This window comes from Podarcis muralis, chromosome Z, assembly GCF_964188315.1.
Source record: "Podarcis muralis chromosome Z, rPodMur119.hap1.1, whole genome shotgun sequence".
NCBI classification, from domain to species: domain Eukaryota; kingdom Metazoa; phylum Chordata; class Lepidosauria; order Squamata; family Lacertidae; genus Podarcis; species Podarcis muralis.
Genome location: NC_135673.1, coordinates 49650013 through 49675345, shown reverse-complemented (window position 1 = coordinate 49675345; position 25333 = coordinate 49650013). Strand labels below are relative to the sequence as shown.

Here is a 25333-nt window from a genome sequence, read left to right as displayed (position 1 = left end):
TTGGGAAAGATGGAGGGCACAAGGAGAAGGGGACGACAGAGGATGAGATGGTTGAATAGTGTTCTCGAAGCTACAAACATGAGCCTGACCAAACTGCGGGAGGCGGTGGAAGACAGGAGTGCCTGGCGTGCTCTGGTCCATGGGGTCACGAAGAGTCGGACACGACTAAACGACTAAACAACAACAACAACAACAATGTATATTTTGTTAATTTTGTTGTTTTTCTCTTCTTTTTTCTGCAATTTTTAAACTTCTAATAAATATCATTTAAAAAAAGGAAAAAAAGAAAATCATAGCCTAGTATTGCAAACAGGGGCGACGTAACAGAGGTCTGTGCCTTTAAGACTTACATGGGCTCTCAAGATGGAATCAAACCAGAATCTCCCCCAAACCAAAACTCTACTAAATGAAAGATACACTATTTTATCATCACAGATGACTGCCTTTTAAAAAAAATTCCCCAGACTAGAGGAAAAGAGGAGAGACTGTCCATGGCATTAAACTTGGGATTTGCAAGTAGTTTGCATAGTGGTTAAGAGTGTTGGACTAGGACTGGGGAGACCCAAATGGAAACTTCTGCTCAGCCAGGAAGCTCACTGGGTGACCTTGGGTCAGCCATGCTCTCTCAGTCCGAATTACCTAACAGAGTTGTTATGAGGATAAAAGGGAGAAATGGGGAGATCTCAGGGGAGGAAAGGTGGAGCATAATAGATTAGTTAACTAAAATAAATCTTTTAATTTGGATTTGCATTAAATAAAACAAATTCTCAAATTTTGAAGTAAATCATGTGAATTTTCAAGTGTATTTTCAGCATCTCTAGATCTTTAGCACTCTTTGTATTCAAGGCTTTCTCTGCATCCAGCTCTCCTTTAGCATCCTCCAGCTCTTTTTGTATTTTTCTCATTTCCATATCATGACAGAGCTTCATGTTTTCTGTGAGTAACTTGTTTTGAAAATCTTGCCGCTCTCTGAATTCCTTTAACTCTTCTTGTAAATCCTTCTTCTGCAACTTTAAATGCGTGACTTCTCCTCTTCTTTGTTTCAGTTCCTCCTTTAAACTTCTGATGCTGTCTGATTTCTCAAGTAGGCCTTGTTTAAACACTTCAATCTTGGAATCTCTTTCGAATCTTTGCCTTTGAATCTGCTCCAGCCAGCCAGTTTTACACCAAGCTTCTGTTCTGTAGTCGCTCAGCTCTTGCATCGCTTGTTCAGATTCTGCCACTAATGTTTTGTATTTGGCTTTAAGTTCCACCAGCTCCGCCTTGAGAAGGGACACCTGAAGCTTTAAAGAGATATTTTTACCTTCGCTTCCACAGTAACAACCTTTTCCTTAACTTCCTCTGCAATCTGTCTGGTTGAATTAGACTCCTTAACTAATGTCTCTATAGTTTCTGTATTAGAATTAACTTTTTGTTCCAAGCTTTTTATGCTTTGTGTATTTTGATCCAATTTTTGTGAGTTTTGGTCCAATTTTTTATTCATTTGTTCCAAGGAATTGTTAATTTTACTCAAAACAAGTGCCAAAGCTTCTTCCGAAATCATTCCTCCTTTTGGTTTAGAATGCATTAATGCAGCTGCAGAGGAGGCAGGAGGGCCAGATGTAGAAGCTCTTCGAAAAGACTTCCCAGACCTTGTTGTTTTTTCTTGAATAGAGGGATCTATTTTTTCTTTCCCATCTGCCATAACACTCCAGGCCCTCAAGGTCAAATATCTTTAAAGTTGGGAAATTCCACTCCTTGTAGCAAAGTCCTCCTCTAGAGGGAAATAATTATTGTTTATCTTGTGTTAGTCCAAAGTATCCTTTTTCTTTTTCTTTTCTTTTTAGAATTACAATTACAATTGCACCAGTATAATTAGTATAATTAGTATCAAGTCTTAACCTTAGTTCAAGAAAAGATAGTTGAAACTTTTAAACCAGGAAAAAGTAGTTGAAACAATGTTTCACTTTCACTGTTTCACTGACAGTCAAATAGTCTGTTCACAGTCAATGCGGAGCTCCGAAATGCAGCGATTTTAATGGCTGCCGTTCCCAGGTTCCGAGTGGTGGAAAGTTAGCTTCTCCCCTCTTTTTTGCAGGCAAATAACGTCCATAAATCCTCCCCCTTTTCCCCTGCTTCCAAGGGGGGGTTCGCTATTTTTGTACTGGAAATTTAGGTGTTTATCATAGTCTTTCAGGCTTTAGTTTAAGCCTATTTGCTTCCGACTATTTACAAAAGGAGGAAGGTGGACTTCCTGTTTTACACCTCCCCCTGTTCGTAGTCTAATTCAGCTTTTAAAAATCCAATTTCTTCACTTTACTCACAGGTAATTACTTTTGAGTCCGATTGTCCACAGGAAAAAGTCAGCGCTCTCCGGCAATGGCTGTGCGGCTTCACTCCGTGAAAGTAGCAGTCAGTTTGCAGCACCGCGCCGCTCACCCCACTTCGCTCCGGAGCCCCAAAATGGGATTCCCCGCAAGTAGGGGAGGCTCTCCTGGTGCCCTGCCGAACCCCACGTTCCCAGGCTTCCTCCACCTGGGATTTCTAGCGGGCCCCCACCTTCGCCACGGCGGGAAGACCCAGTTTCCACGGAGCCAGTTCCTCCCATCAGAGAAACTCCACCATTCGCCGATGGCGCTAACCCGGAAGTCTTGAATTTTCTCTCTTTCTTCCCCATAAGTTCAACTCCTGCTCGCTCACAAGGAGTTTGGAGGGAGATCCTTTCCTTTGGAACTGTTGATCCTCATGAAAACTGGCCTTAGCCGTTTTGTTGTAGATTTGCTCAGTCCTTCTTGCCCTCTCCAAAGCAAACTTTTCACAAATCAGAGATTCTGGCTGATGGGACCCACTGAAGAAATCTACCTTGCTGAAATGAGGAGGAAACAGCCTCTCCAGCCAAAGTTGGTTTGAGCTCTCCATCGCAAAGGCTGCCTCTGCACTGAATAAAAGAGAAAAGCAATAAAATTAAATCAGTAACTGATTGGAGGCTTTGGGGTCAATTAATTCTTTAAAAAATATGTTTTGCATGGTGTAGTGAGTGGAATACTGAACTAGGTGGTCTGGAGAATCATAGAATCATAGAGTTGATGACCACAAGGGCCATCGAGTCCAACCCCCTGCCAAGCAGGAAACACCATCAGAGCACTCCTGACATATGGTTGTCAAGCCTCTGCTTAAAGACCTAAAAAGGCGGAGACTCCACCACACTCCTTGGCAGCAAATTCCACTGTTGAACAGCTCTTACTGTCAGGAAGTTCTTCCTAATGTTTAGGTGGAATCTTCTTTCTTGTAGTTTGGATCCATTGCTCCGTGTCCGCTTCTCTGGAGCAGCAGAAAACAACCTTTCTCCCTCCTCTATATGACATCCTTTTATATATTTGAACATGGCTATCATATCACTCCTTAACCTCCTCTTCTCCAGGCTAAACATGCCCAGCTCCCTTAGCCGTTCCTCATAAGGCATCGTTTCCAGGCCTTTGACCATTTTGGTTGCCCTCCTCTGGACACGTTCCAGTTTGTCAGTGTCCCTCTTGAACTGTGGTGCCCAGAACTGGACACAGCACTCCAGGTGAGGTCTGACCAGAGCAGAATACAGTGGCACTATTACTTCCCTTGATCTAGATGCTATACTCCTATTGATGCAGCCCAGAATTGCATTGGCTTTTTTTAGCTGCCGCGTCACACTGTTGGCTCATGTCAAGTTTGTGGTCAACCAAGACTCCTAGATCCTTTTCACATGTACTGCTCTCAAGCCAGGTGTCCCCCATCTTGTATTTGTGCCTCTCATTTTTTTTGCCCAAGTGCAATACTTTACATTTCTCCCTGTTAAAGTTCATCTTGTTTGTTTTGGCCCAGTTCTCTAATCTGTCAAGGTCGTTTTGAAGTGTGATCCTGTCCTCTGGGGTGTTAGCCACCCCTCCCAGTTTGGTGTCATCTGCAAATTTGATCAGGATGCCCTTGAGTCCATCATCCAAGTCATTGATAAAGATTTTGAATAAGACCGGGCCCAAGACAGAACCCTGTGGCACCCCACTAGTCACTCTTCTCCAGGATGAAGAGGAACCATTGATGAGCACCCTTTGGGTTCGGTCAGTCAGCCAGTTACAAATCCACTGAGTGGTAGCATAGTCAAGACCGCATTTTACCAGCTTCTTTACAAGAATATCATGGGGCACCTTGTCGAATGCCTTGCTGAAATCAAGGTAGGCTACATCCACTGCGTTCCCTTCATCTACCAGGCTTGTAATTCTGTCAAAAAACGAGATCAGGTTAGTCTGACATGACTTACTTTTCAGAAATCCATGCTGACTATTGGTGATCACAGCATTCCTTTCTAGGTGCTCACAGACTGTTTGCTTAATGATCTGCTTCAGAATCTTCCCTGGTATTGATGTCAGACTGACTGGGAAATAATTATTTGGGTCCTCTCTTTTCCCCTTTTTGGAAATAGGTACAACATTTGCCCTCCTCCAGTCTGCCGGGACTTCGCCTGTTCTCCAGGAATTCTCAAAGATGACTGCCAGTGGTTCTGAGATCACATCTGCCAGTTCTTTTAATACTCTTGGATGCAGTTCATCTGGCCCTGGAGACTTGAATACATCTAAACTAGCCAAGTATTCTTGTACTAGCTCCTTAGTTATTCTGGGCTGTGTTTCCTCTGCTGAATCATTTGCTCCAAATTCTTCAGGTCGGGCATTGTTTTCTTTATTGGAGAAGACTGAGGCAAAGAAGGCATTGAGGAGTTCAGCCCTTTCTGTGTCCCCTGTTTGCATTTCACCATCTTCTCCTCTGAGTGACCCCATTGTTTCTTTGTTCTTCCTTTTGCTCCGGACATACTCATAAAAGCCTTTTTTGTTGCTTTTAACCTCTCTAGCAAGCCTGAGTTCATTCTGTGCTTTAGCTTTTCTGACTTTGTGTCTACATGTGCTGGCTATTTGTTTGAATTCCTCTTTGGTGGTTTCCCCCCTTTTCCATTTTTTGTACACATCCTTTTTTAATCTTAACTCAGTTAAAAGTTCTTTAGATAGCCACCCTGGCTTCTTTAGGCACCTTCCATGTTTCCGTCTCATTGGTATTGCCTGAAGTTGTGCTTTTACTATCTCCCTCTTAACAAACTCCCAGCCATCATCAACTCCCTTTCCTTTTAGTATTACTGTCCATGGGATCTCACCCAGCACTTCCCTAAGTTTTATGAAGTCGGCTTTCTTAAAGTCAAGAAATTGAGTCCTAGTATGCTTGGCTGCTCCTTTCCGCTGTATAGTAAACTTCAGAAGAGCATGATCACTAATGATCCTTCCACTAATGATCCTTCCTAATGATCCTTCCACTTCTACCCCACTAACCAGGTCATCAACACTGGTTAGGACCAGATCTAAAATGGCTGTTCTTCTTGTTGCTTCTCCCACTTTCTGGACAATGAAGTTGTCTGCAAGGCCAGTGAGGAATCTGTTTGACCTTATGCTCTTGGCTGAGTTTGACATCCAACAAATATCCGGGTAATTGAAGTCCCCCATTACTACTATCTCCCTTCCTTTTGCATGCTTGGCCATCTGTTCCAGGAAGGCATCATCTATGTCCTCTGTTTGGCTTGGGGATCTATAGTAAACTCCCACAATGAGGTCTCTGTTATTCTTCTCTCCCTTAATTTTGACCCAAATGCTCTCACTTTGGCTTTGAGGTTCTAAATCTTGGATTTCTTCACAGGTATACACATCCCTGACATATAACGCCACTCCTCCTCCTTTCTTGTCTGCTCTGTTTCTCTGAAATAGATTGTATCCCTCCATTATTACATTCTAATCGTGGGACTTCTCCCACCAGGTTTCAGTGATGCCTATTATGTCATATTTAGTTTGCTGTACCAAGAGCTCAAGCTCATCTTGTTTATTTCCCATGCTTTGCGCATTAGTGTACAGACACTGAAGTCCATTAATCATTCCCCCGTGTCTCTTATTTAAGGATTTTTTCCTCCCACCACGAGGTCTGCGTACTGTTTGCTCCATTTGGTCTATGACATTTGGATGATCATCTTCATCAATTGATGGACTCCTACCTTCAGGAGCACTGTCTCCCTCCCCCACATTAGTCAGTTTAAAGCCCTCCTGAGGAGGTTTCTGTGATTTTTGGCAAAAACATTCCTCCCAACCGTTGTGAGGTGCAGCCCATTGCTTGCCAGAAGTCCATCTTCAAGAAACTGCAGTGTGTGATCTAAAAATCCAAACCGTTCCTGTTTACACCATTTGCAAAGCCAGCTGTTCACTTCCACTATTTTTCCCTCTCTCCCTGGGCCACGTCGTTCAACTGGGAGGACAGATGAGATGACAATTTGTGCATTTAATTGCTTCAATTTCCTGCCCAGAGCCTCGTAGTCTCTTTTGATCTTCTGGAGGCTATTGCTTGCAATGTCATTGGTTCCCACATGAACCAAGAGGAAGGGGTATTTGTCAGTGGGTTTTATGATTCCTTGCAGTCGTTCAGTTACATCTTGGATCTTAGCCCCGGGGAGACAGCACACCTCCCGAGACATCTTGTCAGGCCCACAGATCACTGCTTCTGTTCCCCTCAGTAGGGAATCCCCTATCACCACTACACGCCTCCTCTTAGGTTTGGTCGGGGTTCTTCCGTGAGCTGTCCGTTCCAAGGTCGCCTGCACATTCCCTGAGGAATGACTTTGCTGCTCGACTTCATATACCTGATCGACTGTAATGAGGGAGAGATCCTCAAATGGAGTCTGTTCTTTGTCTTCCATGCTAGGGGAGAGGACTTCAAAGCGATTGTGTATTTCTAAACAATCAGAGCGAACCCTGGGCCTCCTACTTCTTTGAGTCACGTTTCTCCATATATCTGGCACCTGTGTTGGTGAACTAGCCTCCTTCTCAGGGGTGTCCCCTGTCTCCTCCTTGGTGGAGATGGTGTTCTCTGTTGCTTCCAAGAAGAGCTCCAGCTCTCTAATTCTTTGGAGCGTAGCTACACGTTCCTCCAGTTGCTGGACTTTGTCTTCTAAGAGGGCAATCAACATACAATTGCTGCAGGTAAAGCTGCCTGCAACCTTTGGCAAGATGGCAAACATTGCACAGGAACCGCAGGCGACTGCAGCTGTTCCCTCACCCTCCATCTTGAAAACGTGTCGTTGGGGGTGGCTACTGATAAGCTCTGATAAGCTCCTCCCACAGCTAATCACCTGACTCAACAGAAACCCTGCCCCCTCTGACCTTTGCACAGGGAGAGCAGCTAATCAGCCACAAAGAAACACACACACACAAGAAAATGGATATAAATGCCCACACAGCTATGCACATTCCCCAGTACCAACCAACTTGGTCCTTCTCATTGGCAGGCAAGGCCTTGGGCTAAGCCACCCCAGAGTCATGTTTAGGTCCACCAGAGTCATGTTTTGGTCCAGAGTCATGTTTTGGTCAGTTCAAAATGACACCTGGTATCTAGGCAAAGAGCACCAGCCCCCACCTCAGGAACCCTTATGCTATATGTTTGGCAGTGATATCTCGAGTGGCAGCTGCACCTGTGCCGAAACAATGGGCACTGTCACATTTCGGTCTGGCATCATAATCTATATGACACCCAGCACCCTATCATCTCCCCCACCTTAGGAACTCTCGTGCTGAGTTTGGCAACAATATCTTGAGAGGCAGCCAAAATCAAAGAGAACAGACGGACTGACAAATGGACAGACAAAGAGACAAAATTTATAGCAGAAGTCAGTGAGAGCAAATGGCAGTGTATTCAGAGTTTCCCCACAATGCTGCCAGTAGTTCTGACTTACAGAAATAATCATATTCCATTCCTGATCCTCTTTTGATCACTGGCTTCCCAACTGGGCAGAGATGGCTTATGTATGCAAGACGAGAACTCCGTGTTCATTAAGCACACAATAACTCCTCCTCCACCCCCCCACCCCACCCCCCATGCTCCCCTCGTTCTCCACTCTGGAATGGAAAGAGTTGTAGATTAAGCCACTTTGCCATTTACTCACAAAATTGTCTGCTTAGCTGTGCTTTTCCTATTATTGAGGAGCTAAAAATTTGAACTTTAGATGTTGCGGGAAGCCAGGAATATTTCAGTTGTATGTTCCAGGGAGCCTTGGTCTAAGGAACAACTTCATTTATTTATTTCTAGCAGTTAATATAGCTGGAAGGGGCTGTGTGTGGGGAAGCAATTTGAATTAATATGATGCCTTGAGTTATATAGTATGGGATGCCTATAGGTTATGATTTTCAAGCACCACCTGGCTTGCCAGGTTCAAAATGCAGAGCATCCCTCCGTGTGTGTGTGTGTGTGTGTGTGTGTGTGTGTTGTGCATGAATTCCAGCTCCAGAAGAGGAGGTTTCCCAGGACTAACTATTCCCTTGTTCTGTTGGTTAGGGGAGAGCAAGAAGTTCTCACCAGGTCCTTTAACTGAAAATCCGTATGCAATAGTTTCTCTTCTCTTTCTCTGTGTATCTGTCAATTCTTCACCTTGTGAGTTTTGTGAATCTTCCCAGTGACGCAGACTGATTCTTCAGTGGCTAAATTTAAACTTTTGTTTTATTTCCTTGTTGTTCCTATTTTCTGCTAAAGACCTCTAAAAATTTATGTGTAAAGTATTTTCTGTGGCTCCCCTCCCCCTCTTCTAAGCCACAAGATAAAACAAAGGCAGAAAAATTAAGGCAGCTCCTTCTCTTCCTTCCTCTCTGTTCCTAGAATAATTTTGACAGTTGCACATTCAACAGGTGGAGGTTTTTCCAGCACTGGAGAGCAACTTTTGAAGGTGCATCTTTTAAAGGCACAAAAGTCCTGCCTGAAAAACAACATGGCAGGCCCTGCAAAAAAACCCTTTTAGAAGAACCCTTGGCATGGGGCCACCGATACCCCGCTCCAATCCAGCCACCCTTATTTTCTTTAGCTGCTGCCATCACGACAGTGGCAGCAACACCACTTCACTGCCCTCATCTCCAGGCCCCTAGTGCTTGGAGAGTATGTTCCAGATAGATGCATTAGGTTCTGCCTAGAGACAGGGCATGAGGAGTTGGACATGACCCTTCCCTGTCCTTACTTGGTAATTCTTATCAGCCTATCTCTGTGTGTCTCTGGGTCGTGGGTGTCTGAGTGTATGCACTGGATATGGGGGCTTGCCCTAGATCAACAAAATGGCTTCCTTGCTTAACATTTTAACTCTCAAAATGGCTTCACTGAGCACGTTGCCACAAAAATACAGTGGTACCTTGGGTTAAGAACTTAATTCGTTCCAGAGGTCCGTTCTTAACCTGAAACGGTTCTTAACCTGAAGCATGCTTTTGGTAATGGGGCCTCCTGCTGCTGCTGCACTGCTGGCGCACGATTTCCGTTCTTACCCTGGGGCAAAGTTCTTAACCTGGAGCAACCACTTCCTGGTTAGCGGAGTTTGTAACCTGAAGCGTCTGTAACCCGAGGTACCACTGTAGTAGCCAGATGGGAGCACACACAGAGAGACACTGCTGAAATAGTTGTCTGGGGCCCAACAATGAACACATTAAGTGGTTTGAGCTGGTGAGGGACCCTTGGGAGGCAGTGAGGCCCTCAGCCAGCGTTTTGCATGGCCAGCTGCAAGCTCTGGCCCTGGGCATTTCTCCCACTACAAGCCAAGGAACGAAGACAGAGTCACACACCGCCTGATGGAGCTATCATTCACATGCCTTCCTCATTCATGCTGTGTGCATGCATCTTGAGGGCCAAATTAGATGAGATGACAGAGAGCCAAAGTCAGACCTCTGATCCCTTAAAGAAAAATTTCTTTAGCATATGCAGTAGAGATGGGGGCAGACGTGCTGAGTTGCCCCAGACATGGAAGGGGCCATCATGCATGAATGACATCACATGTGTGCCACCCCCTCCTCCCAACCTGGCCAGGTCAAATTGGGCCCCCACCCACCACCTTACCTTCGTGAAAGGGATGTGCTGGGATGAAGATGCTTCACCCTGGCGCATCTTTTTGAGGATCACTGTAGAATTTGGGGAGGGTGGCCCCCTCCTTGAAAATATTGGTGGACCCTGATCCCCCACCCCCCAGATGGTGCCCCAGGACAGGGTGATTTGGTTCAGGGCTGCAACACTTTGGGGAGTGTCACCTCGCACGCCTCCCCAACCCCTCGCTATACGCTCCTCAGTGCTATGATTTGGCCAGTCTGGGGAAACTTTCAGGTGCATGGGGGAAGCGGCTCTTTGGGGATTGGGGTGTTCATCACGAATATAGAGGGGTGGGGGCCGGATGGTTAGCCTTGTTCCCCGGCGTCACAGTCCCAATTCATTCTCCCTCGCCCCACAGCTTTCTACAAGAGATCTCACTGTGCAGCTCCATGTCTTCTCTAGCTTGGCCCTTCCTTTAATGCTAGAGAAGGGATTAGGGTTCTCAGAACCAGTAGGACTGGTTGTTACACCTGACTGAGGAGAGATTAAGGGGTGGTGTCATAATTAAAATGTATATTGTACCTTCAAACATCGTTTTAGTAAGTCGGCAATGCTAAGAAGCAGAAACACTAGGGCCAACTTGTGTATTTGGCAACCTAGTAAGTTAATGTTCATTACAGACATTTATGCTTGTCATATATATGTAGCGCTTTTAAAAACAGTGGCAGGGGGGATGATTGAGCCCCTCTTTCCCGCATGCTCCTGTTACTGTTAAAATAATGCTGCACCCATCCAGCTTTTTCTGTGAATGGAGGAGGCATGTGATAAACACACACACACACACACACACACACACACACACACTTTCTAAAGCTTACAGGCCTATGCAGCTACCTGAAGCCTTTTTTGATTTGCCAGCCATTTTAATGATTGTCTTGCACTTTTCTTTAAAAAATTTGATGCTTTATCTCTGTCCACCACGCTGATACATTATATCAATCTTTTAAAAGTAAGTACATGAATGTCATAGCACCATCATGGCTGCAGCTGGGCTGCGACATAACATCTTGTCATATATATATATATATATATATATATATATATATATATATATAAAATAAAATTTCAACAAAAGGGCATGCTAACAACGCTGGTGAGAGTCTTGTGTCAAGCCAAAACGCTGCAATTGCTAAGGAGTAGTAAAAAGATGAAATGAGAAGAATGGTGCTATGGCAAATAAAAGGTGTAAACTTTAAGAGATGCCCTAAGGCCATCCTGCCCCCACCCACCTCAAAGGACTCACCTTCTGTCCTTGGAGCTGGCTTCCATTCTCACCCTTGCCCCAGAGGCTGCAAATGGTTGCTAGGGCTCCCATAGCAACAGCGCTGAGGCTGTGCTGAGAGAGGAAGGGCCTCCCATCTCTCAGGGAGTGAGCACCCCCTGCTCTGAAGAGAAGCCCCCGCTGCCTGCTTGCCTGCCTTTGCGAAGCAGCCTCCTCCTCCCCCTGGGGCTTTGCAAAGTCTGGTCCAGAGGGATGGTTTTAAAGCACTATGGTACCACTTTTGACAGTCAGGGTTTCCCCCCAAAGGATCCTGGGAACTGTAGTCTCTTCAGGGTGCCAGGAATTGTTAGGAGACCCATTTCCCTCACAGAATGGCAATTCTCAGAGTGGTCTCGTCCAACTGTCAATCTCTATTTCCAGGAAGCTGGGGGTGGGGATGGTGTCTCTCAACAACTCTTAGCACCCTTAACAAATTTAAGCTCTCAGGACTCTTTAAACCATGGGTAGGCAAACTAAGGCCCAGGGGCCCCGGATGCGGCCCACTCGCCTTCTCAATCCAGCCTGCGGACAGTCCGGGAATCAGTGTGCTTTTACTTGAGTAGAATGTGTGCTTTTATTTAAAGTGCATCTCTGGGTTATTTGTGGGGCATAGGAATTCGTTCATCCCCCCCCCATATAGTCTGGCCCCTCACAAGGTCTGAGGGATGGTAGACCAGCCCCCTGCTGAAAAAGTTTGCTGACCCCTGAACAGCTTTTGAAAGTGGAAAGCTTTAAATGTATGTTGTGAACGAGGCTTTGCATAAAGTCAGGGTTAGGGCTATGAATGTGTCTCAAATGCAAACAGGACTTGTCCCCGTTTTACTCTTTCCTGACCCCATCATCTCTGCCCCTTATTTTTGTCCCTTTTTGGTGTGTTGGGAGGGGCACACTCTGTTGAATTTTTGTTAGTTGGTCATTTGGAGGCCAGAACGTGTAAATGATCCTGTTTACTCTGCATCCCCTGCAGTCCTGCTGCCTGCCGTTGTTACATCTGAAATGAGCAAAAACCTGACGGCAGTTTTTAGCTGCACACCTGCACTTCTATAAGTTTTTCTCCTGTTGGTTGGTTTTTTAAGAGAAAAGCATACTGTTCAATGCAGTTCAAACTTGTTTTATATTAAATGCTTTAGTTTTCTCAGCAAAAGAAGGCACCAAACATTTCCTGACTCTTCTGCCAAAATTTGCATTTGTGGCAAATATAGACTGATTATTTAATGGCTTGTAACTGCTTTTAAAGTCCTTCTCCTTGCAAACTTTTGCAGAGCAAAATGGTATCTGTTTCTTACCCACCTTTGGTGTCCTTTCAAGCTTGCCTTTTTATATAGGATACTTAAGGGAAAGCAACAAAAGGTTGCACTCTCCCTGACCTTTGAACTCTGTGGCCATTGGGGGACCCAAAGGGTGGGGGCATGGAGGCAGGCTATTGTCCAGGCCAATAAGGGTCCTTAAAGAGCACCAGAAGCTCACAATGTAACCCAGCGGTCTTTGTGTAGCTGTTCGTGCCTGTGACTTGTGTCATCAGGATTCTGCTGCTGCACCCGCCTATGACAAAAGTTAAAGATGTACAATCTCCTCAATAAAGTATAATGTTTGCAGGTGCCACTGCATCTTCAGAAACTAAGCATACAGGCGTGGCAGATGGCGCCTCTGGGGAACTTTGATCTCCTGTGCTCATTTCAGGGAGAGATTTTATGACTACAGTTCCCCAGGAACAACATAGTGGAACCATGCCTCCTCCACATACTTTCCTGTCAGCAATAAGATTTGAAAGGAATTCAGAAATGTTGTTGTTTTTTTCTGGAGAGAGGGAAATAAAATAACCTTTTGTAGATGGCAATTCTTCCATATGTAATCCGCAGAACATTTCATGTACTGTTCATGAACATCTAATGAGAAGAGGTCCATTCTACACATGTAAAGGTCATATGGTCCAAATTCTCTGCAGATGAAGGCTTTGTCGGCATTGAATTAATAATAATAATTTATTATTTACCGTATTATTTATACCCCACCCATCTGGCTGGGCTTTCTCAGCCACTCTGGGCAGCTTCCAACAAAATATTAACATACAGTAATGCATCAAAATATTAACATACAGTATATCAATATTAACATACAGTCATGCATTAAAAGTCAGCACTAACACTTTGAATTGTGCTCGGAAACGTACTGGGAGCCAATGTAGGTCTTTAAAGACCTGTGTTATGTGGTCTCAGCGGCCGCTCCCAGTCACTAGTCTAGCTGCCACAATCTGGATTAGTTGTAGTTTCCAAGTCCCCTTCAAATGTAGCCCCACATAGAGCGCATTGCAGTAGGCCAAACGAGAGATAACCAGAGCATGCATCACACTGGCGAGGCAGTCTGCGGGCAGGGAGGGTCTCAGCCTGCGTACCAGATGGAGCTGCCCTGGACACAGAATTGACCTGCGCCTCCTTGGACAGCTGCGAGTCCAGAATGACTCCCAGGCTGCGCACCTGGTCCTTCAGGGGCACAGTTACCCCATTCAGGACCAGGGAGTCCTCCACACCTGCCCGCCTCCTGTCCCCCAAAAACAGTACTTCTGTCTTGTCAGGATTTAACCTCAATCTGTTAGCCGCCATCCATCCTCCAACTGCCTCCGGACAGTCATACAGGACCTTCACCACCTTCACTGGTTCTCATTTGAAAGAGAAGTAGAATTGGGTATCATCCGCATATTGATGGACACCCAGCCCAAACCCCCTGATGATCTCTGCCAGCGGCTGCATGTAGATGTTGAAAAGCATGGGGTGGAGGACAGAACCCTGAGGCACCCCACAAGTGAGAGCCCAGGGGTCTGAACACTCACCCCCCCACCACTTTCTGAACATGGCCCAGGAGGAAAGAGCAGAACCACTGTATAACAGTGCCCCCAGCTCCCAGCCCCTCTAGTCTAGACGGTCCAGAAGGATGTTATGGCCGATGGTGTCAAAAGCCGCTTGGAGATCCAGCAGAACTAGGAAACAGCTCTCACCTTTGTCCTAGCCCACCAGAGATCATTGACCAGTGCGACCAAGGCAGTTTCAGTCCCATGATGAGGCCTGAATCCCGACTGGAAGGGATCCAAATGGTCCGCTTCTTCCAGGCGTGCCTGGAGTTGTTCAGCAACCACTTACTCAATCACCTTGCCCAAGAATGGAAGATTTGAAACTGGGCGATAGTTGGCCATATTGGCCGCAACTAAAGATGGTTTTTTAAGAAGCAGTTTGATAACCGCCTATTTCAGCGGGTCTGGGAAGGCTCCCTCACAGAGAGAAGCATTCACCACCCTGCGAAGCCCGTCTCCCAGCCCTTCCTGGCTAGCTTTTATAAGCCAGTATGGGCAAGGATCAAGGAGACAGGTGGTTTGTTTCACTCATCCAAGCAGCCTGTCCACATCCTCGGAGGTAAGAGATTGGAATTGATCCCACGCAGCTTGACTAGACAGAGCTCTAGCACTCTCCCGCCCCAGCCCTGCTCCCATGGTGGTGTCTACCTCTTCCTGAATCTGAGTGACTTTATCTGCAAAAAACTTTGCAAAAATCGTTGCAGGAGATCATGTGGCCCGTACTGGGCCCCAATGTAGTAGGTGGTTCTGCTAAATTGCGAACCACCTGAAAAAGTCTCCTGCTGCTTTTTTCTGCAGATGCAATAGAGGCGGTGAAGAAAGTCCTCTTTGCCGTCGCTATCGCCGCTTGGTAGGCTCAACATTGAGCTCTAACCCATGTCCAGTCAGATTCAGAATGAGTTATCCGCCGGCGGCGCTCTAGCCGTCTCAGCGATTGTTTCATTGCCCTCAGATCCATGGAAAACCATGGGGCTGTCGAGCTCCATGCAATCGGAGAGGGCGCTTCTGAGCCAAATAGTCAATAGTCCTGTTTAACTGCACATTCCAGCGGGCCACCAGGGAATCAGCTGAAAGGCCATCAACATGGGATAAAACATCCCCTACCACTCTCTGGAAACCATTTGGATCCATTAAGTGGCGGGGGCGGACCATCCAAATCAGTCCCACCTCCCCGCAGAGGGGAAGGGTTGTGGAAAGTCCAGTTGCACCAGGAAGTGATCTGACCACGGCACTGCTTTTGTTTCGCTTTTAGTTAGTGTCAGATCACCAACACCCATAAACACCAGGTCTAAGGCATGTCCGTGGCTATAAGTTGGGCCAGACTTATTCAGGGACAGCCCCATGGAGGCCATGCTTTCCACGAAGTCCTGAGTGACCCCTTGTAAGGTTGTGTTGGCATGGATGTTAAAATCCCCTAGGACAACCAAACTAGGTGTCTCCAGCACATCCACCACGACCTGAAGCAGCTCGGGCAGGGAATCCTTGGTGCAGCGGGGAGGTCGGTACACCAAAAGGAATCCTGTACTGCCCCTATTGCCAAGCTTCCAGAACATGCACTCAGAGAAGTGGGTCTTCCCAGTAGGACGCCTGGTGCAGACTAATTACTTCCTAAAAATCACTGCAACCCCCCCCCCCCGCCCACAAGGCCTGGATTGCTGTGCGTAAGAGAAACCTGGTGGACAAGCAGCAGCAAGGACAGGCCCATCTGCTTCATCCAACCAAGTCTCTGTTACACATGCCAGGTCAAGTCCTCCATCCATTATCAAGTCATGGATGGCAGTGGTCTTATGGATCATTGACCTGGCATTGCACAGCAGCACCTTCAGGTTGTGTGGGTATCCCTTGCTGATTCCAGTATCTGTCCGGACAAGACCAGACCTGGAGGCAGGGATAGTCCTCAGACAACGACTAAACCTGCCTCCTCAGTAATGACATGGTCTGGTCTTAGCGTAACTCCTCCTCCTACCTGTGATCACTGAAATTGGTTGTCCCAGTGCATCCCCCCTGTGGAACATGCCTCGACTATTTTGTTGACTGGGACCCACTCCCAGGCAGCCCTGACCCCTCCCCTTAAAATCAAATTAAAACCTATACAAAAAACGAACTAACAAAATAAAACAAAATCAAATTAAAACCAAAACCAGTAAAAGTTACAAACTCACAAAAATTAAATTCCTACACCTGACTAAACATCCATCCCACCCCACACACCCGAGGCCTCCTTGGAGCCTTATAGGCTGCGGTGGTGAGTATGGGGCCCACTCCCAGGCCCAAGGTGGAAAACGGGCTTCAAGGAGGAGCGGTCCTCCCCAATACTCACAGGCAGAGCAGCAGCAGCAATGTCCAGAGGCCTAAAGATACCCCCCCCCCCCAAGTGCAATTACTTTTGCATTTGCTGATCAGGAGTGATCCTGTGGATCTACACAGGATGTAAAGAGTCCCATTTGCAAAGTAGTTTGCTGTCATGGTGGTTTAGCAAGGGGGGCAGCATGCTCAAAATGTGTTGACTGCAGAGTCTACTGCAAGAATAAAAACAAACACACTGCCCGCCCCCCTCCCCACCCCCTCTACCTGCCAACCTCTTTGCCAGCTGCCCTTCTCTCAGACCTGACCAAGCCCTCCCATCCCCTGCCCTTTACATCTCGGCCCCCTCTATACCCTCACCCCTCCTTCCCTTCCGCTCTTCTCACAGTGCCCCCCAGCCCTACTCCCTTTCAGAGGAGGCTTGACAGAGCAGCTTGCTAAACCTGCAGCTGAGTGGCAGGTCCCTTTGAATATGCTTATCAGTGGCTGACTCTCATTGCTTTTTAAAATGGGTTTCCATACCATTCTCCTTTTTATTGGGATGGCCAGGGCATGCACATTTTAACAACGCTAACATTTTGGACGAATGCTTTTTATATTAAACACTTGTTTCCATAAAAAATATTTTGGTTGCCGCACATGCAAAAACTGTTTAGCCTTGGTTTCAAAAACTTATTTTTGTGGTGGCATAAGCAAAAATTGTTTGGTCTCCGTTCTGTTCTGTACCTCCCCTCCACCTCCAAAAAAACTTTGTAGCAAAAAAATATGACTGTAGCCAAGACAGCAACTTCAGTCGAAAGTTTCAGCATATAATGCAAACGTTAGCGATACAAACTAAATAGTCCCAAACAGTCAGGATACAGGAGAATGCTGTCCATGCTTTTCATGGCTTTCTTACTTTTCTTTGACTTGTGCTGCCATGGCATTGCTCTCCTCCTCCTCCTCCTCCTGTCTCTTCCTGACTGTCTTCTTGCTCTGTGCCTTGAATTCCCAGCTTTTCCAATGCTTATTTGGCTTCTGCATGAATAGTTGCTATTGTTGCCTTTGAGTATAATCAGCTTAAATTAAATGGGAATCCCCACCTATATCTCACTCCAGCATCACATAGCAGAGTGATATATATTTTAAAATATCTCTTCTTTTCTGCAGTATTTCTGCACATAAATACTTAAAAATTTAAACTTTTTACCCTTTACATCTGCTGATTCTCTGGCTGCCTTCATAACTCCTTCTTTTAGTGAGGAATGCACAATTTTCAGTTAAATATCACGAGGACATCTTGGAGGTGGAAGTACCAGCGCTCTGTGAACACTTCCTGCATCATATAGAACTACATTTGGAGTGGGAAATTGCTGGTTTAACCAGTTCACAACTGTTTATGCCATGTTGCACCCTGTAGTACGTTATGGAGGTCCTCTTACCTGCAAATTGGTTCTTCAGACCTCCTAGACCTCCATGCAAACTTGCAGATTTGAAGCCATATTGGTTAGTTTTTTAATGGCAGATTTGTGACACGTTCCTCTTTCCAGGCCTTCATTAGCTAAGGCTAATGATAGGTCTGTGAACTTTATGGATAGGTCTTTCCATTCCATGTTGGTCTTGCTTTTGAAGTCCTTGAATGCAGTGTTCTGTTCTGTTGTGAGATCTTTCTGGAATTGCTTCACAATGTTTTAGAAAGGCACACTTTTCTTTAGAAAAGTGTGCAGATTTTGGGGCCATTGTTGGGCCTGTTTCTTCATCACCTGTTGCTGCTTTTCCAGTGCTGCCTCAAGCATTAAGATAAAAGGTAAAGGTAAAGGTACCCCTGCTCGTACGGGCCAGTCGTGTCCAACTCTAGGGTTGCGCGCTCATCTCGCTCAAGAGGCCGGGAGCCAGCGCTGTCCGGAGACACTTCTGCGTCACGTGGCCAGCGTGACTAAGCAGCATCTGGCGAGCCAGTACCAGCACCGCACACGGAAATGCCGTTTACCTTCCCGCTATAAAGCGGTACCTGTTTATCTACTTGCACTTAAGGGTGCTTTCGAACGGCTAGGTGGGCAGGAGCTGGGACCGAACAAAGGGAGCTCACCCCGCCACGGGGATTCGAACCGCCGACCTTGCGATCAGCAAGTCCTAGACACTGAGGTTTTACCCACAGCGCCAGCTCCATAGCAATTCTTCTTTTGCTGCTTAAGATAGGGTGGGAAGCATTTCCTGCAAAAACTCTATCTTCACTGGGACTTTAGGATGCCTAAAAATTGCTGATAGGGAAAAAGAGAGTTAGTTAGTGATGCCACTATCCCAGAAGAGGACTTCATGTCTGCAAAATAACATTGAATTATTTCTTCTCACAACTTTGAAATTATCCTATTGTTAATGCAGCCTGAAAATTATGGCATGAAGCACACTCTTGGAATGTACATACAGTGGTACCTTGGGTTACATACCCTTCAGGTTACATACGCTTCAGGTTACAGACTCCGCTAACCCAGAAATATTACCTTGGGTTAAGAACTTTGCTTCAGGATCAGAACAGAAATCGCACAGCAGCAGCGCAGCAGCAGCAGGAGGCCCCATTAGCTAAAGTGGTACTTCAGGTTAAGAACAGTTTCAGGTTAAGTACGGACCTCCAGAACAAATTAAATACTTAACCTGAGGTACCACTGTATTTAGTTAGAAGGGGAGCATGCAGTGGACTAAAAAAATGTATTTGATCTTTGGAAATTGCCTTTCAGTGTTGTCATTTGCTGGAGAGGAGGGATCTTGACATAGCCACCCCTCCCTTGGTAACTTCAAGGATTCATTACACCATGTAAAGTGCTTTACAACAGAGGCTATTCTTGAAGATGGCTCTGAAGCTTCATGGGCAAAAATCTTCAAAATTGCTTGTTACCAGCATGTAGTGCATTTTGCAGATTCTAGCAACTTTGCATTGGCTGACAATTATTAGCTTTAGGATTCAGTTCAAGTCCATGCAGTTACTTCTACTGTACAACAAGGAGTGTCTCCTCATATTCTATAGGAAGCCACCTAATACTGGCTACATTCACATCATCCATTTAAAGCCCTATTGTGCCAGTTTAAACAGTAAGGGCTGCCCGCAAAGAATTCAGGGAGCTGTGGTTTGTTAAGAGTGCTAAGAGTTGTTAGGCGGCCACTGTTCTCCTTCCAGAGCTACAATTTCTAAATTGGTTCCATCTTCCCAGGGAACAACCCCATGCTTAAGTCCACAAGTTCACCTGAAAGGCGCAACATTGACATTCGACTCACTATCACAGAGTTGTGCAAGTTATGACTAAACAATATCACCTTGACATAGTGTGGCTCCCGTTTATAACTTTTATAAACAATAATAGTGTATTGTACAAACCTCCATTGATTCATGCATCCCTCTGGAGGAAGCGTTTGTCTTCCCTCATGGGAGTTCCTTTTGCCTAGCCTAGACCTCCTGCAGACAGCTTCCTTCCTCAGCCAGTTAATTTTCTTGCTAATACAGTGGTACCTCGAGTTACAGATGGTTCAGGTTACATACGCTTCAGGTTACATACTCTGCTAACCCAGAAATAGTACCTCGGGTTAAGAACTTTGCTTCAAGATGAGAACAGAAATCGTGCTCTTGCAGTGCGGCAGCAGCAGGAGGCCTCATTAGCTAAAGTGGTGCTTCAGGTTAAGAACAGTTTCAGGTTAAGAACGGACCTCCAGAATGAATTAAGTACGTAACCAGAGGTACCACTGTAGTGCCTGATCTTATTTCAGAGTGAATTATTTCAGAGTGATTTAAACCCTGACCAATCATTCCATGTTTACCGTATTTCTTAATATTGAAGATGTTGTAAACAAGTTGTGCTTTTATTCTCCTTTTATTGATCTTATCAATTTTTACAACAGTATTTTTAAAAAAGCTGTGTGTATGTAGGTTGCAGGTTATAAGAAAGACCCGCCCCCTGAGACGCTGGAGAGTGGCTGCCCGTCAGGGAATACAATGCAGGGGCAAAGAGACCTAGGCTGTGAGTCAGTATAAGGCAGCTTGTTTATGGAATATTTATACCCTGGTTGTCCCCTCCAAAAAGAGAGTGCTCAAAGCAGTTTATAAAATATAAAAACCAGTTATGAAAATAACAACAACTGTCATTAAAACAGAATTACTATTTTATAACCTCTTGCTCTTCAAAACATTTGAAGTGGCTCACACATGTGCAGGCACCCCCGAAACCCCCCAAATACATACACACAGGTATTAATAACAAGAACATTAAGAAAACCAACAACCATCTTTTTAAAGTATTTAAAATGAATAAAAAAAACACACCCAGGAGGATAAAAAAGACACAGCACTACTAAACAGGTGGAAATTTACAAATGTTCAGGGAATGTGGGGGGCAAGGTGTTCAAGAAGGCCACTTCCAACCCTCCATTTCAGTCTCTAGAGGGATGAATGAAGGACCCAGGTGTCCAGGGAGAGGTAATGAGAATGAGGATCAGGCTTAGTGTAATGGACCTAGGCATCTGAGGGAGGAATGGATAAAGCCTTCCTGGTGCTCCTTGCTCACTCAGGTTGAGAGCCAGGAGCAAGGGAACCCCCACAGCTCCTGCAGAAGACCCCAGTCCGAGCTGCATCACTGCTGAAACAGCATCCCCCCAGCTCCACCCTTCAAGACCCCCAGAGGCGTCCAGAGCAAAGTCTTCCCAACACTTCTTTGCTTTCTGCCCCTTGGGGCAAGAGGCTCTCTCATTCTTTGAAAAGCATCATATTCATGGATGACACTACATGAATAATAATGATGATTATTAAATTGATTATTAAATTAAATTTTGGGGCATTGAGGGTTTTTGTGTGTGTTACAGTCCTTTTATAATGGCCAGGAGGGGGCAGAAATCAGTAACTGCTTTAAAGTTAAAATTAAAATAATTAGCTGTACTCATAAAATTTATAGGCAGAGTAGGATTTGTACAAGTTAACCATAGTTTCAGGTTACTAACCCAAATTCTGTAATATTTTTGAGACCTCTGTTTCCCCTTCCCCTCCCTGCCACAACATTCTTGATTCCTTGTAACAAAAGGATGCACTTTCAGCGACCTTTGGATCCTGTGACCACTGGGAAATCAAAAGGGGGGGGGTGACACCAAGGGAGGCCACTGTCCCGCCAAATGAGCTTCTGCAAGGGGCACCAGGATTCCACAATAACATCCCTGTTTGCAATAAAACTTGGGCATTTCCATGAAAAAAACAGTCAAGATAAATGGAATATCCTCCTAATGCACAGATTCTTAAAGATGCGAAATGTCTAAGAACAAGGTAAACAGAGAGCCAGGGAAGTGGATGTCAGCTAACTGAGGCTTCTCAAGACTTGGTTGTGTGACACAGGCATCTGCTCCCAAGAGTGTTCCTTGAGTCCATCATAGGTTCAGATTAAAAATTGCATACAAATCCCTCTACAACTTGTATCCAGGGTACCTTAGGGGCAACCTGGACCCTTACGTCCCACCACTGAGAACAACTGCAGGACTGTTGTTGGTTGCCCCCCCTGAGTTGACGAGGCTTATTTGACCACATGAAATAAAGCCTTTAGCATCATCAGCCCAGTCTGGGAAAGGCTCTGCCACTAGAGATTCACTGGATGCCTTCTCTTTCAGCCTTAAAACACCTGCCAAAAACTTGTCTATGCTGCAAGGCTTATGCAGGCAATAAACTGCTAGTTGACAGTGTCTGATTTTACATGTTTATACAGTATGGTTTAGGGACGCGGGTGGCGCTGTGGGTAAAAGCCTCAGCGCCTAGGGCTTGCCGATCGAAAGGTCGGCGGTTCGAATCCCCGTGGCGGTGTGCGCTCCCGTCGTTCGGTCCCAGCGCCTGCCAACCTAGCAGTTCGAAAGCACCCCCGGGAGATGGGCGCACAACCCTAGAGTCTGTCAAGACTGGCCCGTACGGGCAGGGGGTACAGTATGGTTTATATTGTACACAGATATTGTTGTAAACTGCTTTGGTATTTTTTTGTGATCCAAAAACAGGTAAAAGCCTGGGGAATGTGTTATTTGCTGGTGAGTGCTATCTATTGAACGTCTGGATGGACTGGATTATTAATGCTGCTCTTTCCCAGCCACCATGTGCTCTGTACTGCCCCCATTCAGTCCTCATAGAGGGGAATTTTTTTTGGAGGGGTACATTTTGTGGGAGCAGACAGATATAAAGTATTTTCAGAGAGGTAGTTGTATCTTTAAATGTGAGGTGGCTGAGACAGGAGGGGTCTTAGGGGAAGAGCATATTGGGTGCTCCCACAGAGTGCCAGTTGGCGGTGGGGGGGCACCATCCCCTCCAAATTTCACAGATACACACTTGCAACACTCTTATTTGCACAACAAGGAACAGTGCTGGATACCCACAGCTACCTTGCCACCTTAAATATTGCTGAAGATCTTTACCCTGCTGCTGTTTCTGTTTTCTTCAAACTCTCATAAAGCCATGAGAGTGATAGCCTTACATTCTGTTATGAACCATTCCAAATAAGCCTTGTTAATGTGTATGTGGCCTGGCAGGCTGTGGACTATGTGATGACTTAAGAGTTCATGTGCGAGTATTTGTACGCATGTGCATGAGAGACATAAGGCATCCACCCGCAGTGACCATGGGGAAAGGGAACTGAACACCGAAGGAGGACGGCTATGGGAATTTACACTCACAAAATGTTAAGAAGGCATCACCCAAAAGACAACAAAAAAGACAAAATGGGAATTTATGAGGAATAGGAAAAGAGGAACTCTCCCTGGTCAGATGTCAAAGAGAACAACAACTACCAGACTTTTAGAAGACATCTGAAAGCAGCCCTGTTTAGGGAAGCTTTTAATGTTTGATGCATTACGGTATTTTAATATTTTGTTGGAAGACGCCCAGCCAGATGGGTGGGGTATAAATAATAAACAATTATTATTTATTATTATTATTATTATTATTATTATTATTATTATTATTATTATTATTATTATATCAGATTGCATAATACTGTTTGCCCAATGGAGAACATGTGTTCATGAAAACAAGTCTGTGGGGTGTTTTGTTTTTTTACATTGGTGCAGGTGTGGCCAATTTTAAAGGTATGTAAATACCTCTGGTTCAGTTTTTCATTTGCAAAACAGTTGCAGAAGGTTTACTTTACAAAACATATTAATAGGTTATGTTTTGCAATCATAAGAAGATATTTCTTAATTCTTCCTTTTGCTTTGCGAGAAAGAGCTCTAGGAAAGGACATCTATCATGTTCCTAAATTTGTGCAGGGAAAGAATTTGATTTTACTGGGAAAATTATAAGAAAAGAAAAATGACTCAGAAGCGAAAAAATTAAAATGATAGGACTCTGTTGCAAACACAAGGAGAATAAACTCTACATGTTGCAAATATAGTCTTAACAAAAGCAATGTGTTGATAAATATTTAAACCTATGGAAATAATGGCTAACATTTTGCATGTTTGAACTTTACACAGTGCATAGGTCATCAAGACATTAGAATACTATTCTGCTATTGACATTGAAGATGCTGTTTATGCGATCTGTGATAAATTAATTTAATTGGTAGGGGGTGGGGAAGTGATTTCACCAGCTATTTTACTGGAGTCAGCAATACATAAGGTGGCTGCCAGAAGGTCTCCCCCCCCCCCATCAAATGTGAAAGGCTTCAAGAAAATGACATCTCACTTTTTTTTTAAGAATTACATTACACAATCCTGAATACCCTCTAGTAGCTGCTCATCCATTGCCTTCATACAGTATTCTGAACCTCTAAATTATTTTTAATGGCAGCAAAGATTCCCACGGGGTTCGAGAGCTTTGGGGCTTATTTCTGCTCCCCTCTTTGAATAGGGAATCTTTATAGGTTTTTATATGAAAAACCCTGCAATATTGTGATAGTGAGGCGAGGTTGCCTTTATTTTTGCTGCTTTTTATATGCTTTTGTTCCCTTAATATGAATAAGATTTCACCGAGACTAGTTCTCCCCAGCACAAAAACTGTCAATATATTCTTCTCATTCTGAGACTGGAAAAGAAGACGCAAAACAATACTTAAAAGAGTGTGAATCCAGCAGGAAAAAGCACATTAAAAACTAGAAAAGGGACACTCAGAATAACTAGAAAATAAGTAGGGAAAAGGTGCTTAAAATCTGTATGTGTATTGTGTATATATCCCTTAACTTCTTAAAATTTAATGTGTTAATATCATTACATGTTCTTTGAAAGGTTACAAAGAGTGCAAATTATGCATTCTGAAAAACCCTTCACATAGCATAGATTAGATTAGTAAAATTAGCATAGATTAGTAAAATTACTTGGTTTTCTCTGCTAACTTGTTAACTGGGTAAAAACAAAAAGGGTAACTTATATTTATATTAAAGACCTTTTTAAACTGAGCTTCCATTTCATTTGCAAACCCAAAGGATGATATGCTGAACTAGAAGCCAAAAGGGTCTGGGAAGCAGATAAAGTTACAGAAATACACATGCTGTCTTTATTAAATTGACATAAACAAATGCTTAATTGATTCCTAAGTTGTATTGCATAAACTGTTTTAATATATATTTAAATGCAGCCAGAAAATTTATCTCTTGAAACTTGCAGAGCATTGTTCTAAAATATCTTCAAATAGTTTGTACAGGGGACAAATATTTTTTTCCCTGGGATATACATCTTTCTGAGAAATATTTTAGCGGGTGTTATCTTTTTAAAAACCGAATTAACTATTTAATCAGGTAAATAACTACACCTAACTTCTAAAGTAGTTCTCTGTTTGTTGCTGCACATTCTTAAAACACCCACTGTAGCAAATACACTGCTTCTTTCCATTTGCTCACCACAATGCTGATTTTCTCAAAAATTGACAAATTGCCATGAATAAAAATAACTTTAAAAATACAGTTTTCAATTTCAGTGTTTAAACTGAATTCTTCTCCATTTTGGGGCTCTGGGCTCCCTAAATGATTTACTTCACTTAATAAGGACACATAGATCTTTGGGTGTGTGTATAAAGCAGCAAGTAAACA

General features: G+C 44.6%; 1 protein-coding gene across 1 annotated transcript; it reads right to left on the bottom strand.

The window, feature by feature from the left end:
* Window positions 1-716: 716 nt before the first annotated feature.
* CCDC160 (coiled-coil domain containing 160) lies at window positions 717-11538 on the bottom strand. Its single transcript, XM_077922681.1, has 3 exons — window positions 11162-11538; window positions 2629-2917; window positions 717-1328 (listed from the first exon to the last, which is right to left on the bottom strand). Exons 1-3 carry the CDS (start codon window positions 11185-11187, stop codon window positions 768-770), a joined length of 876 nt encoding a protein of 291 aa, XP_077778807.1. The 5' UTR covers window positions 11188-11538; the 3' UTR covers window positions 717-767.
* Window positions 11539-25333: the final 13795 nt, after the last annotated feature.